The 16952-nt window shown below is 36.1% G+C and overlaps 1 protein-coding gene across 2 annotated transcripts in view; it reads left to right on the top strand.

The window, feature by feature from the left end:
- The window catches only part of COL21A1 (collagen, type XXI, alpha 1), a 167346-nt gene extending 150658 nt beyond the window's left edge, over window positions 1–16688 (top strand). For both annotated transcript variants that reach the window (XM_014537294.1, XM_014537293.1), the window contains exons 21-30: window positions 994–1047; window positions 3124–3195; window positions 4805–4840; window positions 8650–8694; window positions 12152–12184; window positions 12746–12892; window positions 12975–13029; window positions 13521–13721; window positions 14725–14802; window positions 15433–16688. In XM_014537294.1, coding sequence (XP_014392780.1) covers window positions 994–1047; window positions 3124–3195; window positions 4805–4840; window positions 8650–8694; window positions 12152–12184; window positions 12746–12892; window positions 12975–13029; window positions 13521–13721; window positions 14725–14802; window positions 15433–15620 — 909 coding nt within the window. In that variant the 3' untranslated portion in view covers window positions 15621–16688. The remainder of the gene's footprint in view (window positions 1–993; window positions 1048–3123; window positions 3196–4804; window positions 4841–8649; window positions 8695–12151; window positions 12185–12745; window positions 12893–12974; window positions 13030–13520; window positions 13722–14724; window positions 14803–15432) is intronic.
- The last annotated feature ends 264 nt before the right edge of the window (window positions 16689–16952 follow it).

The following is a 16952-nucleotide window of genomic DNA, read 5'->3' as shown; positions in this document are numbered from 1 at the left end:
TATGAGTGAATCCAACTTGGCTATGGATGATCATCACCTGCCCCTTTCAGGTGTCACACACACCTGTTTAATCAGGGCTTTTGCCAGATACTGACTGGGTTGTGATTTCAGGTATTATTGTGTATTTGCAAATCAGAACAACCTTTGACAATCTCTCCTTATTAGCCAGCAGGCCTTTTCTCTCTTTTATATCCAATCATCTCGTCCTGTCTTACATTCTTTGCTGTCAATTCAGTCCTGCTCGCCAAGTTTCTGTTAGAAAGGACTGTGCTGGAATCTTGAAAAAGAGCACAAACTAAACATTTTCTGATGTATATTGCTTCAAAAAAGCCACTGTACATTGGAAGCTAGGTTTCTTTCCTTCAGGTGCATCCTGAAGGTGAGCCATAGTGAGAAAGTAAAACAGCAAAGATAAAGATCTTCAGCCCAGAGGATGCTGTGAAAATATGTGGCTTCAGTCTGTGCGGTGTGGAGACCTAGCTAATTAGCTCCGGTCCCTAAATATTTTAATCTCTCCCCTTATACTTGGACCTGCTGGTATAAAAAACACATACTTTTAGAGAGCTTTTATAAATGTGAGAACTCACTTCCTTGCATAAAAGAGTTTTTCTTCATAAGTAGGCTCAATGTATAGAGTCCATGTTTCAAACAATTAGAAAGTTGAAAATGTAAAAATTATTTTATTTTGTTCATTCTCACTCTGGTGGGTAGTGATATTCCTCAATTGATTTTTAGAAGGAGTTGTGAGAGAGACACATCAATTGGTTGCCTCCCACATGAGCCCTTACCAGGGCCAGGCATCGAGCCTGCAACCAAGGTACGTGCCCTTGACCAGAAGTGAAACCAGGACCCTTTAGTCTGCAGGCTGATGCTCTATCCACTGAGCAAAACCGGCTAGGGCTAAAAATTGTTTTAAATATATTTCTGTAAATGTCTATATCAGATAAATTATGACTCATTTTTTTAATTCAAATGGTTTTGATGCATTGACAGGGAAATAAAGGTGAACCTGGACTTCAAGGGATTCCTGGGGTTTCTGGGCTCAAGGTAACTGTGATTTGATGCACTTGGAAATATTTTCAAAGAATTGTAAGTTTCCCTCTTTGGTGAAATTAACATTTGTATCTCTTAAGAAAAGTTATCTGAAATTAGGATTTCCTTTGTCACAAAATTAAGGTATATGAAAGGAAATGACCAATGTGGGCCAATTCACTTCTGTCTTTTGGACACTTTCTCATAGTTTGGATAATAAATGCATAAAATATGCTTTGACTTGATTTTTCTGGAAATGGTAAAAGTCATGTGCTAATATGAACATTCTCTCTGGTCTAGAGAATATCACTGTCCCACATGGGTGCAAACAAGAGTGGGTGGCTCCCATAAGTAGTGCTGTTCCTTTGTTTGCTGATTGATGGGACTTTATTTTCAGAGTGGGGACCCATGGCTGCTGTTACCAGTTTCCCTCAAACTGTGCTTGTGTTTATTTCATGAGATTTTCAATCCCCTTCAGCTTTTAAAAATCTAGTGTAATAGTGAGCAGCTCAGGAGCAGGCACAATGAGCAAAGAAAACAAAACTTAGTTTCTACAGAAGAGGGTAGTCTTTAGGTTTTAGGATAGAGTTTTAGACTGATGGTTAAACACAAAACAAAACACAAAAAAACCCATGAAGCGTTCAGGATCGTGTCCCATCTCTTACAGTTTTAACCCAAAAATTGTTGATACATCTTCACCCTATGCTTTCTGAGAACCTCCTTATTTAAAATGTTTAAGATACTGGGTCCAGTTTCATGGAGTGAGGCCTCAGGGACCAGAGTAGAGGCGGCAGCAGTAGCAGCAGCAGCATAGACACACCAGCAGGTGCTGGGATTCTGCCTCCGGGTCATGCTGGTAGGCAGGGTCCTCACTGTACTGCCTGCCTCTGGACACTGGAGCAGGTGCAATGGAGCTTCGTGGATGAAGAGGATCGGATCAGCGCAGTCATCTACAATGACACGTGGGCCCGGGCAGGGCCAACAGAGCCAGGCTCCCACAGGAGTGACAGCAGAGGCAGCAGCTGCTGCCACCACCTGGGCCTCCCCCACTGGGGGTCGTGCCCCAGCACCAGTCCCTGAGCCTCTCGCTTGGATGGAGCCTGCTGTGTGTTCCCTCTCCAGGCTTCCCAGCACTCCAGCCCCTAAACACGTGCAATAAAGTGATTCTCAGCACTCAAAAAAGAAAGAAAGAAAATAACCCCTATGAGATGATGAAGAGTAGACAATTTGAGTTAAGATAACTCAGGGATATTCTTTATTCTGAAACAGCTCAAGAATTTACTTCTAAGAAAATAATATTCCATGTGTATAAAGAAAAACTACAAATGTGCACATAATTTAACTACAAAGATGTTGGTTTATCTCAATATTGTTTATAAAAATAAAATTTTGAAAACCAATGTTTAACACTATGGGAATTTTAGTCAATAAAATATAGCAAATCAATAGAGTTGAATACTATTCTGTGATTTAAAAATCATGTTTTAAAAAACATAATGTCATATAAAGAAGTGCACAATATATATGTGTTGAAGTAAAAGATGAAAATTATGCATACATAGCACATATTAGTAACTAAGTTATGTATATGTGTTTGTGAAAGGTAGAGAGAAAATAGCTAACAAAATAAAAATAGTGGGTAATGAGATTTTCAATACTTTTTATTACTTCTATTTACTTACCATTTTTGAAACAATAAAGTAAAATTTTTAAAGTAGCAATATCAGAAAAAGCAGTTTCAAGGAGGAAGAAAAAGTGGTTAGTAAATGGAAAAAAGATACCTATGTTTATTATTTTCACTACTTTATTATTTACTTTATTAATGTTATGAAATATAATAAAAGTACCAAATATTCATAAAATGTTATGGTATGCTATCAGAAATTCTTAACTATAGAAAAATATATAAGAGGTTTTATTGGAAGTCCAGTAAAATTGTTATTCTTTATTATTCCTATAGTAATAACTCTAAATGTCAACCAATTTTTTTTACCAGCAATTTAAAATTTGAGGTATATGTAGAAATAAAAACAGCGGTATTTTTCATAAGCACTAGGTCTGTGATCTTTCTGTAATTTCTGTGTTGCTTAGGGAGAGCCAGGAGCAGCAGGCCCCCCGGGAGAACCAGGATACCTGGGTTTACCTGGAATCCAAGGCAAAAAGGTAAGCATTGTTTAGGAGATACAATTCACTTTTCATGAGCTGCTAACATGTAAGTTTTCCTTTGGTGAAAATTGGATAGTAGGACTGATTATACCTTTAGTGATACGCTGACCTGTATACTATGTTTAAGCTCATGCTAAAAGCTGTGGTGTCTTTCATGTCCCTGTGTGGGAATTATCTTCTAGATGAGGACTTGGGAAGAGGCTTTCGGATCAGAAAATCTGAACATACAATTAAATACTATTCTGTAAATTTAGACTGTTTTGCAGTCAATCCAGGTGAGTGAAGAATGTCTCAGGAAAAGTACTCAGTGTCGGGCACGCTTACCAAAATATGACTCGCTCTTACTGAAACCGGGGCAAGAGTCTGAAAGGATAGAAATTGCAATCAGATGTTTCACCATGAAGTTCCTATCTATTAACAATTCTATTACAGTGAAATCATTAAATTCCTTTAAGGAGTTTAAAATACAAGTCGTATATGCTCATATAAAATTATCTCTCTCCTCTTTCAAGGAACCCTAAGCTGTATCATTTGTTTGAAGGTTTTAAGCAACAAGTGACTGCCCGTTTGTCAAAACAGTCTATGCCACTATAAATATCTGCATTTCCGGTTAGAAGTAGATATACTGGCTTTTAGTATTCTGGAAAGGATACAAGCTCTTAGGGCTTCATCTTCATATCTTTTGCTGTTTCGGTTTTTCTGCCATTTTGTTTTTCTATCCCTCATGTATTATCTACTTGGCCCCTAAATTATTATGCCCAGTATGATCCTTGACCTTTTGGTTCTGCTGAGCAGTAGGCAGAACTTGCTGATATAGGAATGACCATAGCAGTAATTAAGTATTCGATCCTTAGTGAATATTAAAGTAAATCTACTGTGAATACATAGAGTTAGAGCATTTCCTTGTTCAGAAATTTGCCATATAAAAGAAAATCTGTATTCTGTTTGCTGTAAACACAAAAGCTGTATTTTATTTTTATTTTATTTTTTTGCTGATAACCTGGTGTGGTAAAAAGAAATTTGGAAACTATCCAAGTTCAACTTTGGGAGAGCGTCTCCTTTCCTGATCTGTGGGTTCATTATCAATACGAACAAGGACCTTGAACTAGTTGGTCTCTAATGTCTCTTCTAACTGAGAAATTCTAGGAGGCTTATTATTATGGAATATAATCCCCCCAAACTTCATTTTGAAGCATATTTTTTAAAAATATAATTTTAACATTATGTTTTATTTCATTGTTTCCGCTAACATTGTGGCTACTATGAACTTACTGAAAGATTTTTCAGTTTGATTTCTTAAAATAACATTTGCCAAAATAAGTTCTCTTTTCCTTGTTTGTTTAACTTCAGATTATGATCAATATAGAAAAGTGTTCTTCTTCTGGTAAAATAGAAATAGTAGTAAATTTTCTTTTGACTGTAAAAGCATAAGAAAATGTTCATTTAGATCATTTTGACAGAATGTGGTTTTATTCTCTTCCCAAATGTTGTGTTGGAGTCAGCTTCTGTATATAAGGCATTTGTGGAATTCGTATGAGATCACATATTTTTCTTTGCTTGAGACATAATATGCTACTATGATACATCTAAAACTGCCTTTTTGCAGGGGGACAAAGGAAATAAAGGTGAAAAAGGCATTCAGGTATGTTGTTGGCTTTTTTTTTCCTGCTTGGCTATAAAATAAGGTCTTTATTCTTTTAATGCCTTGGTTGCTTTTCCAGTTCCTTTGTCTTTTACCATCAATATCTAATTGTTAAATTCCAGCTTTCTCCTTTCATTACTAAACTGTTCAGACCATGTCAAATCTAACGTTAAGATCCCTAAACACCAATCAGAAAGAATGTATGCCCCCCTATATTCATAGCAGTGCAATTTACAATAGCTAAGATTTGGAAACATCCCAAGTACCCATCAGCAGATGAGTGTATATAAAATTCGTGGTACATTTACACAATGGAATACTACACGGTTATAAAAAAAAGAAGGAATTCCTGCCCTTTGAGACAGTATGGATAAACCTGGAGATTATTATGCTAACCAAAATTAGCCAGTCAGAGAAAGATAAGTATCACATGATCTCACTCATATGTGGAATCTAATGAACAAAATAAACTGATGAAAAAAAAATGGGACCAGAGGCATGGATACATGGAACAGACTGACAGATCCAAGATGGGTGAGGGCTGGGGGACCTGGAAGATTAATCAAAGAACATATATACATAGCCCATGGTCACAGGCAATAATGTGGTGAAGGATTCCGGGGGGGGGGGGGGGGGGGGGGGGGGGGGGCAGCTGGGTGGAGGTGGGGAAAAGGAGGAAAAATGGAGGGCATCTGTAATAGTGTCAACAATAAAATAAAATTAAAAAAAATATTTTTTACCACTTTATTGTTGTAAAAAACTCAAAACCAAGTGATTCAACAAAATAAAGATATACACTGAATGGCCAGATTATTATGACTGGCCAGATTATTATGACCGCCCCATCAGTACTTCGTTGGGCCACCTTTTGCCTTCAATACTGCGGCGATTCTTCTTGGCATTGACTCCACGAGATGTTGAAAGGTGATGCGAGGAATCTGACACCATGCCTGATGAATAGCACTGTCCAGTTCTGTGAGATTTGATGGTTGTGGAACCAGCTGCCTGATGGCTCTTTTAACTTCGTCCCACAAATGCTCAATTGGATTGCGATCTGGTGATTGTGGGGGGCCACCTAAGCAAGGCAAGGTCTCCCTCATGTTCTTGAAAGCACTCCTGCACAATACGAGCACCGTGGCATAGCGCATTGTCTTGTTGGAAGAAGCCATCTCCATTGGGATATGCCATCAGCATGATAGGATGAACTTGATCAGCAACGATACTTAGGTATGTTGTGGTATTCAGACATTTATAATGGTCTGGCCCTCTAGCAACTTCAGCGCAAAATTATAGCTAATTTGCTTACAAACGTCAGGTGGTCATAACAATCTGGCCACTCAGTGTATATTTTATTACACACTTTAATATATATTTACTTGTTTATAGTGAATATATTTCAAAATGATTTGAAATGGCTTATGGCACAAGTAAATTTGATAAGAAATTATTAATATCTAATGTAATACTAATCAACAGAAGGAAAATTAAACAGAAAATTATGTTGGGCCAAGGAATCGAGGGTGGTTAAGAAGGTCATTTCCTTTTGGGTGTCTTAGCAACAAAAACAAAGAGGAGAACCATGCTACTACTATGGAAGACAAGGACAGTTTCACCTCAATTTAAGTAGCTATTCGAAGGGTTTTTTTCACTAACTGAACACTGACCCATAAATAGGATGCCACTAGCAGGATCAATGGTATGCTTATCTGGAATAAATTTTATCTGTTGGTCTTTCAACCTGTTAAGTTTTAGAAACGGAAGACCTTTCCAACCATGAATTATATATTTAATGTCCAGACAGTACTTTTACAATGTTTTTAAGATTATAAAACTCAGTTATCATGGCTTAGTTTTATGTAGAATAAGCTTAATGTGAAAAGAAAAATTCTTTGCAAAATTTCACAGAATTTTGAGAGTTCTAGAATTTTTGGAGGCATAAAAGAAAATTTCAAATAGATAATAATAGAGTTAAAATCTGCTAAGGTAACAGTCTAACAGTTGTTTTGTTTTCAGAAAAAGCAGGGTTTATGTGTTTTGTTTTTTACTGAAGATACTCAAGTATTATTGTATTATTGTGATTCTTCTAAGTTAATTTTGAAATTAGGAGTGAGGTAAATTTTAAGTAACTGTGAGCTCTAGACCCACATATTCCAATTTTCTTCTTGGTATTGCTTTTGGAATACCAAGGTCTCATGTACCTCAACATGTTTAAATCAGGACTTGTCATCTTTCCCCACAAACTATCTCCTACCCATAGATTCTATGTCATAGTAACTGGTACCACCACACAGTTACCCAAGAAATAAAGTCTTAGAAGTCATCTTAAAACTCAATCTCTTTCTTCACATGCAATTTTATATCTAAATGTCTCTTGAACTTGGCTGTTCTCTGTTCCCTGCAACGCCCCCCCCCCATCCTAATCATTTCTTATCAGTGGTCCTGGATTACTATAATATTTTCTAACTGGTCTATTTGAGTCTTAACTGAATTACCTATCTGCTTAGGAATCCATCAGTGGTGCCCCACACAGTTCAAGATAAAGTCTGTCTCATAAAATTCCTCCTGGTTTAACTGAATCTTCTTCTCAGTATGCAATAACTGAATTACCTATCTGCTTAGGAATCCATCAATGGTGCCCCACACAGTTCAAGATAAGGTCTGTCTCATAAAATTCCTCCTGGTTTGACTGAATCTTCTTTTCAGTCTTATCTCTTGCCACTCTGCCCACTATTATCCATTCTTGCCCCCTGCTTTAGCCAAAAGAAATTACTTGCCTTTGTTCTGTAGTTGACTCCCTCAAACACCCTCTTATCTTTTCTCATTGGCTACCTCTTAGTTATCCCAAAAGGTTGCAGTCAAAGTTGAGTCATCTTCCTTACTCTCTCTGTCAGATGCACCTTTCTATGTTTCAATAGTACCCAGCCAGATGTTTAATTGTACATTGTATACTTATCAGACAATATTTTCTGTTTTTTAAAATTTTCACCCTTGACTTAATTGATTATCTTTCCCCCCCACTCAGTAAGCAGTTTGAAGGCAGCAATGCTATCTTTGTTTTCATGTCTCTAAGGTCCCACAAATGGGTGCTTGCCAATGAATATTGGGAATTCACCTATGTAAGAAAATGAACAAATCACTATGTAAGAGTGATTTAAAATTTTAGTCACTAGATTTTTAATTGATTATATTATCAAGGCATATATTTTCCTAGAAACGGTCAATTATCTTGTTCCACAGAGGAATGAAGTAGTGCTTCCAGGTTTAGTACAATGTCTTATAAATGGTGGATATCCAAAAATATTTATTGAGTGGACAAATGTGTTTATATCTTTATCAATTGTTCTCCCTTCTTCTGTGTCCTGATTTAATTATATTCATTCAAAATATATTTACAGTATATTTTTAATGTTTAAATATTCCTTTAAAGAGGTCTTCTTGTCCTCAAATGTGTATAATCAACACTGAACATAATTGTATGATTGAAATTAATAAAATGTCCACAGCCATTGGATTTTTAAATTACTTTAATGCTGTTTATGTGGACTTGGAAAAACATTCTCAGCTACCTACAATTATTTACCTGATCTCCCAAAGTTTATTCCTTGTCTCTATCCATTTTAAATATATTAGGTTAATTTTTCTCTCACTTTTTTGTTGAGAGACTACCCTACATCTAACATCATTTACATAGTTGCATTACTGCTTTTGTGACATTTATTCTAGACTATAAAGTAATACATGGTTTGTTTTTATATGTGATCGCATCATAAGTGTGCAAACTAATTAATAACATTTGTTAAATTTTAAAGGGCCAAAGGGGAGAAAATGGAAGACCAGGGATTCCAGGGCAACAGGTATATTTTTTTCTTTCATGGAAAATGAAATAAGGAATAATATAACTGGGCAGTGCTGAGTGAGGGTTACTTTCATTAAAAATAGGGAGGAAGGGTCAATGTAAGATGAATTCTAATCATACAAAGATGAAAATGCTAGGTGGTGGTGGTATACTGGTTTGCTTTAATTGTTTTATGTTTACTTTCTTATCTTGTTTCTATTGGTGGCTCTGAAACCTTTTCAATGCTTTTTTATGGCCATTTACATGACTGAAGGTAGACAATGCCACCCATTTTAGGAGCATTTATTGGCCAAAGGCACCGGTACAACAACAGCATCTCCATACCTACTGTTTAATATTGATTTTCTCCTTGCAATATGAACATTGAGGCCATATGTAGTGGAGGAATGTACTTGTTTTCCTCTAGTTTGTTCAGAAATATAAATTACTACACCGGAGACTTATTAAAATCTTATTTTGAGGGATCGTGTTATGAAACAGATGCATAATAAGATTGTTTTGCTTCTTCCCTGACTAAATTCTCCTCATTAATTAGTGTTTTAATGAGATTACCATCTGGCACATAAGTTCAGTTGGAGCCAAATTGAACCAAAAAGAGCACAAAAGTGATTAATACTTACATAGCATGTTTCCTGCTGCATCGCCTATACTTAAGCTCAGTTCCAACTTGGTCCACATTTAAAGGGCAAGCTGTACATAGGAGCCCTCCCATTGGTTGGTCACTTTTGTGTGTGGGAAGGAGAAAGATTCAGTAATTACACCAGTTCTGGAGACACGTGGATAAAACTATATAGTGCTGTCTCTAAGGACAGGTATCTCTGTGTCCCTCACTTGGAGAAATCTGAAAGTTCTCGGGAAGAGTGTTTAAAAGCATATGGCCCCAAGGTTGTCTGTAATATGGGCTGGAAGATGAGTGCAAGATATTAAGAAGAGTTGATAATTTAGAAGCTGACAATAAGCACCAAGGTATCTAAGAGGAGAAATAGATTGAGTTTCCCACGGTACCACAATGTTAATGGAAAATGTCTCTTAATTTTTGTGATCCTCCACTTGATTCAAATTCACTTGATGACACTACCAACCCTGTCCCTGTTCCCCCTCCCTTGCCACATAGACCAACCCCGTCAGTTTCCCTAAGTTAATCACACCTATTGAAACAGGAATTTTGGGGGGTGAAAAAGACAGATTTTATGAAATTTGAGAAATTTTGGAAATTAAAGAGACTATGGAGGAAGCACAGGACTGCAGAGCAACAGAAGGTATATTTCCATAGAACAGGGATGCTGAAAAGCGGCAACAGGTACATTTCCATAGAATGAGGGAGCTGGAAACAGCAAAAGGTCTATATTTACAAAATAAAGGGAAGGGAGCCCTTCATCCAGCAGGAGAAGAAGAAAGCCCAAAGGGAATAGGAAAACAATAAGGAAGGAGTGGGGAGAACCTCACATATTCCATGTGAGGTTCAACCTTTGAGCTCAGGAGTTACTATAGTAACCAGGCTAAGGGAATAATGACCAATCAGAGGGGCTATCAAGGCACCAAGATCTGCAGCCTTTATAAGCCATAGGGAAAAGGAACTCAGTGGGACCTTTCCCTCTCCCCATTTGGGAGTCTGTGTTCTATGGGACTCTTCCCCCTCCCTCCGTGGGAGTCTGTACTTGTTCTTTAATAGATTCCCACATTTCCTATACCATCTTCTGTCCGTGGATTCATTCTTCGACTCCAGTGGACATAGAATTCGGGTTCCAGTTCAAAAATTCCCTTTCACTCTCTATAAACAGTCTTCCCAGAGGAGAAGGGGTCTTCATCCATTCAACCTCCCTAGCCCAGGCCTTTCACCAGAAATTGTTACTCACAATAACTCTCTAAACAGAAGAATACTTCCTTTGGAGTTTGAGCTCACACATAGCTAGCTCACTGGTTTGTTTTTCTCTCACTTCTCAAGGAAAATAGCAAGTCTGCTCCCTAAGGTAGGATTTGGATGCCCTAGGCAGCTTCTGCCCTTCATTGAAAGCTGCATTTCCCACCCCCAGGAACTGAGCTGATGTGGAGGACCCTCGAGGCCAGACACTTGTTGCTTTTCAGCAGCTGGATACTCTGCCCAAACTCTTTAAAAGTCAACTAAGTCTGAGTTACCTGCCTTCCTACTAAGTGCTATGCATGTGTAATTGCTTGGCCTTCTTGTTATGAATGAAATTTAAGTGAATGTTTCTCTGATAAAATCATCTTAATGGATTCTCGGATGACAGCTGTTTTCGGTTTCAGCTCTAATTCAGTTTTAGTCCTGAGAACTTACTATTTTATCTTTCCTCTTACACTGAACCCACTTGTAGGATTATGTCTGGTAGGGAATACTGCTGCATTTCTTCAGAATCCTCATTATTTAATGAATGGCCTTACAGAGAGAGTTTACTCACTAAGATTTTTATATTTTTAAGTTACACTTTAATTTGAGAATCTACTTTTCTCTGTGCCATACACTGAATTTACCTAATTTTTATTTCCTTTTGTCTAATTTGAATATCCATTTTTAGGTAACTGAGAAATTAATAAAAATAAATCCTCAAACTCAAAATTCATTGTGCGGAATATTCTACACTACATTTTATATTGAATTGAAGAACATCAATTTTTAATTTTAAAGTTGAATAATGAAATCTGTGAAAATAATGTGTCTATGAAAACCATACCCTTGTTTTGAACTGATATTGGTGATCTTAGAGCCTTGAGTGTATGATGAATTTCAAAAATGGGAAATTTTAATGACTTCCCTGAAAGTTCTTATTATCTATATTATATCTTTGGAATGAATATGTGAAAAAGATGAGTGGAAAATAATCCGATATAGCCATTGCATGTATTCATATCCAGTGATTTACTAGCAGTGAGTGGCTTAGGCATAGGACAAATAGGCATTTTCTTCCCTATTAATCACTTTTACTGGTATCTTTGCTTTACTTTATCTTTTAATCAGTAGTATGCAATAAAGTATAACTTTAACAGCATCTACAGGAAAATGTAATACTCTAAATTGCAAAATAAAAGAATAAATATACCTTATCTTTCCTTATTTGAATTTGAATTTTCATTAAAATAGTAATATATTTTAAGTTCAGCATAAAATTTATTGTTATTTTAAATTTAAGTAGAATTCAGATAAAATCTCATTCTAACCTTATATTTGGCCTGCAGCATATAAAATATTCATATCTAACAATGAAATAGTTATGTAAATGAACATTTTTATATATTCAGGTAGCATATTGCCTAGTGGTTATTAGTCTCCTTTAAAAAGGCAAAGGAGATCTCTTATCTGTGTAAATCTGACACTAATTGTATCAATATTTTTCAAATTACAAATTAAATTTGATTTGTGTGGTAAATGGTGCATGCCACATTGCTGGTACTGTAGCTTACACATTTATTACAGTTTTTTCCCCTGTTAATTTTCAAAGGGAATTCAAGGTCATCATGGTGCAAAAGGAGAGGTATGTTTCTTCACCTATTATGCTCCCTCTTCAGTTCTTATTGCTTGGATTTTCACTACTATATAAATCTAGTAATTGATATCACAAACAGAAAATGTCTTTTATGTTCTTCAGTGGTTCCTAAATAGTGACTTTCAGGATCTGTAGATTCATTCAGTTAGGTATGAAATGTTACGTATTTGTCAATATTATTGGTTCTTCTTTTAGATTGGGTGCTAAATTTTTGCTGCATATTTTTCAATGAATAATATTTTGTGTTTTCGTATTTGTCTGTCTCACTAGAATTTAAACTCCTTGAAAATAGGACTGTGTCACATTCATTGTATCTCTGGCACTATTTATTGCCTACATAATATACTGAAGAAATAGTAGATGCGGGGAATGGATGGATAAATGGCTGTTGAATGTGATATAAAATTTCCCTCCTAATCATTAACAGTGTCTTCCTATATAACATATATATGTTTTATATTTATATCCATATCCTTGAGGATTTTCAAGATGCAATTATACCTCCTGAAATACTTAAATAGAACTCTTGAGGATTTCTTTTGCTTTTAGAAAGGTGAAAAGGGAGAACCTGGTGTCAGAGGTGCCACTGGACCAAAAGGAGAATCTGGGATGGATGGCCTGATGGGGCCTGTGGGTCCCCAGGGACAACCTGGAGAAACAGGTCCTCGGGGACCTCCAGGATTGGATGGGAAGCCTGTATGTATTCTACTTTCTTTCATAGTTTTCATTGCTTTTTACTTGGTATATACATGTTATAACCCCTAATAATTTGATGCAGGGGAGAGAATTTTCAGAACAGTTTATTCGACAAATTTGCACTGATGTATTAAGAGGTAAGTCTCGAACAGAGTTTTTAATAACTGTTTTCAAATTACAAAAGTAAAAGCTATTCTTTGTAGAAATTATAAAAGATATAAGTAGGATAAAGAAGGAATAAAGAACATTTATAAACCCTTGTCTGTTTTTATTCTAGATGAGTATTTTTATAATGAAGATGAAATACTATATATATTCTTTTGTAATATTTTAATAAAGCAATTTTTTTATTATTTCACCATTAATAAAATTTCTGACATAATTATGACAATTTATAAAGATGGATGTGTATAATTTATCAAATTTTTCTTCAGGACACTTTCACTCTTTCCCCCCAATTTTAAGCAAATTATACAATAAAATTGCACAGAGCAATGAGTAATTACATAAATTTCTAGAAGTGAAGTTACTGGCAAGAGATATCTGTAAATTTTTAAAAAATTATTAGAGATATTGTTAATTACCACTCATACTTAAGCATAAGGGGGTGGGGTTCTTTGTTTTTAAGCCCAGCTACCAGTCTTACTTCAGAGTGGAAGAATTCAAAATTGCGATCGTTGCCAGTCCCAACATGGTTCCCCTGGTGTCCCTGGGCCACCTGGTCCTATAGGCCCAGAAGGTCCCCGAGGATTTCCTGGTTTGCCAGGAAGAGATGGTGTTCCTGGACTAATGGGTGCTCCTGGACGCCCAGGTGCCAGAGGAATAAAAGGTACTTATGTGCGTAAGCAATTGAACAAGAAAGGTACTTTTTTTTTGTATCCATACCCTAAATTCATGTAGTAGAAAATCATCTTTGTTTTCATGATGACCCAAAAATTATGTTAATCCCTTACTCCAGTGATCGGCAAACGGGCTTGTGAGCCACATGCGGCTCTTTGGCCCCTTGAGTGTGGCTCTTCCTAAGCCTTAGGAGTAACCTTATTAAGTTAATAACAATGTACCTACCTATATAGTTTAAGTTTTAAAAATTTGGCTCTCAAAAGAAATTTCAATCGTTGTACTGTTGATATTCGGCTCTGCTGACTAATGAGTTTGCCGACCACTGCCTTAGTCTTTCAGTAATTTGTCAACTGAGTGGAAGAATGCTTATTCCATTTTCTTGAAGCAACATTTTCAAGTATAGGTAGATAGTTCAGAGTTAGGAAGCATGCAGAGTAACAAATTAGAAAATGTTGACAATGCACTTAGAAATTTTACTTGAATCTAATAAGGTCTTTAAGTAGAAAATCAAAGGTGCCATTTCTTTTATTTCGACTGTGGTAATTTCTGTTATCAAAGATTATTCAATTAATTTTTCTATTATAAGAAAAATTATGTTTTGCAACCAAACTTCCTAATAATCTACAACTTCTCTTTGTCTTTGAATGTTTATGTGAAATGTTGGTTGCTAATTCTTCTAATTTAATATCATATGAACAATATAGATGTTTCATTAAAATAATAAGAGAACAAGTATGATTAACAGAAATGATCCCAAATCATTTTCCTTTTTAATATTTAACCCTTATTAAATATTGCTGGACCACTGATAGTTTCAGGAATTTTTGCTTCAAAAATTCTGTTTCTGGTTAGTAATAATAAACAGGTAGCAAACTATTTTTAAAATATGCATTTTTTCTTTCCATTTGTGCATCAAGAGCTTGGAAAGAAACAATCTAGGAGGCAGTGATTTTATAGGAAAAATTAGCTTATTCCAATCTTTGACACTGCAGGCCTCCCAGGAAGAAATGGGGCAAAGGGAAACCAAGGGTTTGGGTACCCTGGAGACCAAGGGCCTCCTGGTCCACCAGGTAAGAACTGGTATATGTTCATAAGTGTTGCTGCATACTTTGCTTTAAGAAAATCTTCACAAATCTATGTCAAATAATTTGAAACCAAAACTCTTAAGTCACTCTCTGTGTTATTTAATATTGCCATGCCTCAGTTTCCTCATTTGTAAAATGGTGGTGACATGTCATCTGCATCATGACATTATTGGAAGATTAAATGAGTTAATGCACGTAGTGCTTGCTGAACAGAACATGACAATGTTATGTTTTCAATAAATGTGTATTATTATTGTTTTAGATGATGTTATTACCTCCTAAGGCTTTGGGTGGATCAAATAATTTAGTAAGTTTGGACAGCCCACAAATTGAAATATTAGAATGTTAGTGCAATGTCTTCATTAGTAGCATGATTGTTATATTAATTAATATAGCTTGGCTTAGTTTTACAAAAATTACTGATTACTTTTGTATGGTCCTTTTTAAAGTGGGAGGTATGTAGAATTAACAAAGTTATACCTCCTCTTTTCACATTAGTGCAAATATGTACAATTTTCAAGGAAATTTTTTCAGTTTAAATATTGTACAAGATGAGCAATATCACCTTGAAAAATCAAAATCCTCTGTTCATATGCTGCTAATGTCCCATCTTAGGTCCAGAGGGCCCTCCTGGAATAAGCAAAGAAGGTCCCCCAGGAGACCCCGGTCTCCCTGGCAAAGATGGAGATCATGGAAAACCTGGCGTCCAAGGGCAACCAGGTCCCCCTGGCATCTGCGACCCATCACTATGTTTTAGTGTAATAGTCGGAAGAGATCCATTTAGAAAAGGACCAAACTATTAAGGTCTAATGCCTCATTCAGCGACCTAGGCATGGTGCTTTTCTTCTGTGGTCTTTTGCATCTCAGGAAGATAACAACAGTAATCCCTTGAAAAGAAACTAAAGTACCTCGGTGTTTTTATTATTTTTTTTTCCTTAAGGAAATATATATAAAAGGTCACATATACTGATTTTAAAGGATCCTCAGTAATTTGGAGCCTTTAGATTAGTAGCATTAACCAAATCTCAAGGGTTTCTTGTAAGTCCATTTGTTTTCATCAAAGTTGAATATAAAAACCACCATTGCCTGTTAGCCAGTGCATGTCAGTCACTGTGAAATATTTCACACGCAGCCTCCATGCAGCAGAGCATTTGAGTTCCATTTCATGTCTGTGTGAATTTCATGCTTCATATCTCATAACGCATGCTTCTTCATTAGAAAAAAAACATGTTTCTGGTGATTGGAAATAAGATCAGGGCTGATATTCAGCTGGGACCGACCTTATTGCCATACCGGTCATTTACTCCAGTGTCTGTGCTGATTGGATGGGGCAATGGACTGCTGGTTGCTCAACATCCTGAGTATTACATGTGAATAAGATTAATGTGTTTCTTATTTCACTTGCAAATTATCAAATATGATTAATGACTACGCTGAGAAAGTACACAGGGAATGGTGAAAGTTATGTAACATTAAAATATTTTTTTAAGTGCCATTGTACCTGGTCAATATATTCAAAGCGTGCAGAAGTTCAGAAATAGTAAAAAGACTTTCTTCTTCATACTTGCTGGGTAATTGGAATGTTTGTTGTATGCCTTCATGTTCCATTGCACTTATATGTGTACGTTCATATATGTTAACGTTCATTGTAGCAAAGGTAATGGGAATAAATGCTGTGGTTGAAAGGAAACTCCACAGTTCCTAGTATGTCTTGATGTTTTTAGTAGACTTTAAAATATTATGAGTAGTCTTTGGGTACTGTACTTAATGCTTTTGTAAGGAACATAATTTGAGATATTTTATCTTTATTATGCTTTAAGTTTTGTTGCATGCTTGTTATTCAAAGTACAATAAAGTTTTTACAGTCCTAATTGCAGTGTCCTTTTTTTTTTTACTGTGCTATAATTTACTTTTCATTTTCTTTTTCTTTTTATTGAATTTATTGGGGTGGCACTGGTTAACAAAGTCATGCAGGTTTCGGGTACACAATTCTGCAACACACCATCTGTACACTATATTATGTGTTCACCACTCCAAGTCAAGTCTCGGTCCATCAACATTTACCCCCCTCCCATGCCCTCCCCTACTTCCTCCATCCCTTCCCCGCTCCCCGCAATCACCAAACTGTTGTCTGT

Source organism: Myotis brandtii, unplaced genomic scaffold (assembly GCF_000412655.1).
Source record: "Myotis brandtii unplaced genomic scaffold, ASM41265v1 scaffold176, whole genome shotgun sequence".
Taxonomy (NCBI): domain Eukaryota; kingdom Metazoa; phylum Chordata; class Mammalia; order Chiroptera; family Vespertilionidae; genus Myotis; species Myotis brandtii.
The sequence above is the reverse complement of the archived record's forward strand: the minus strand, read 5'-3'. Positions and strand labels throughout refer to the sequence as shown.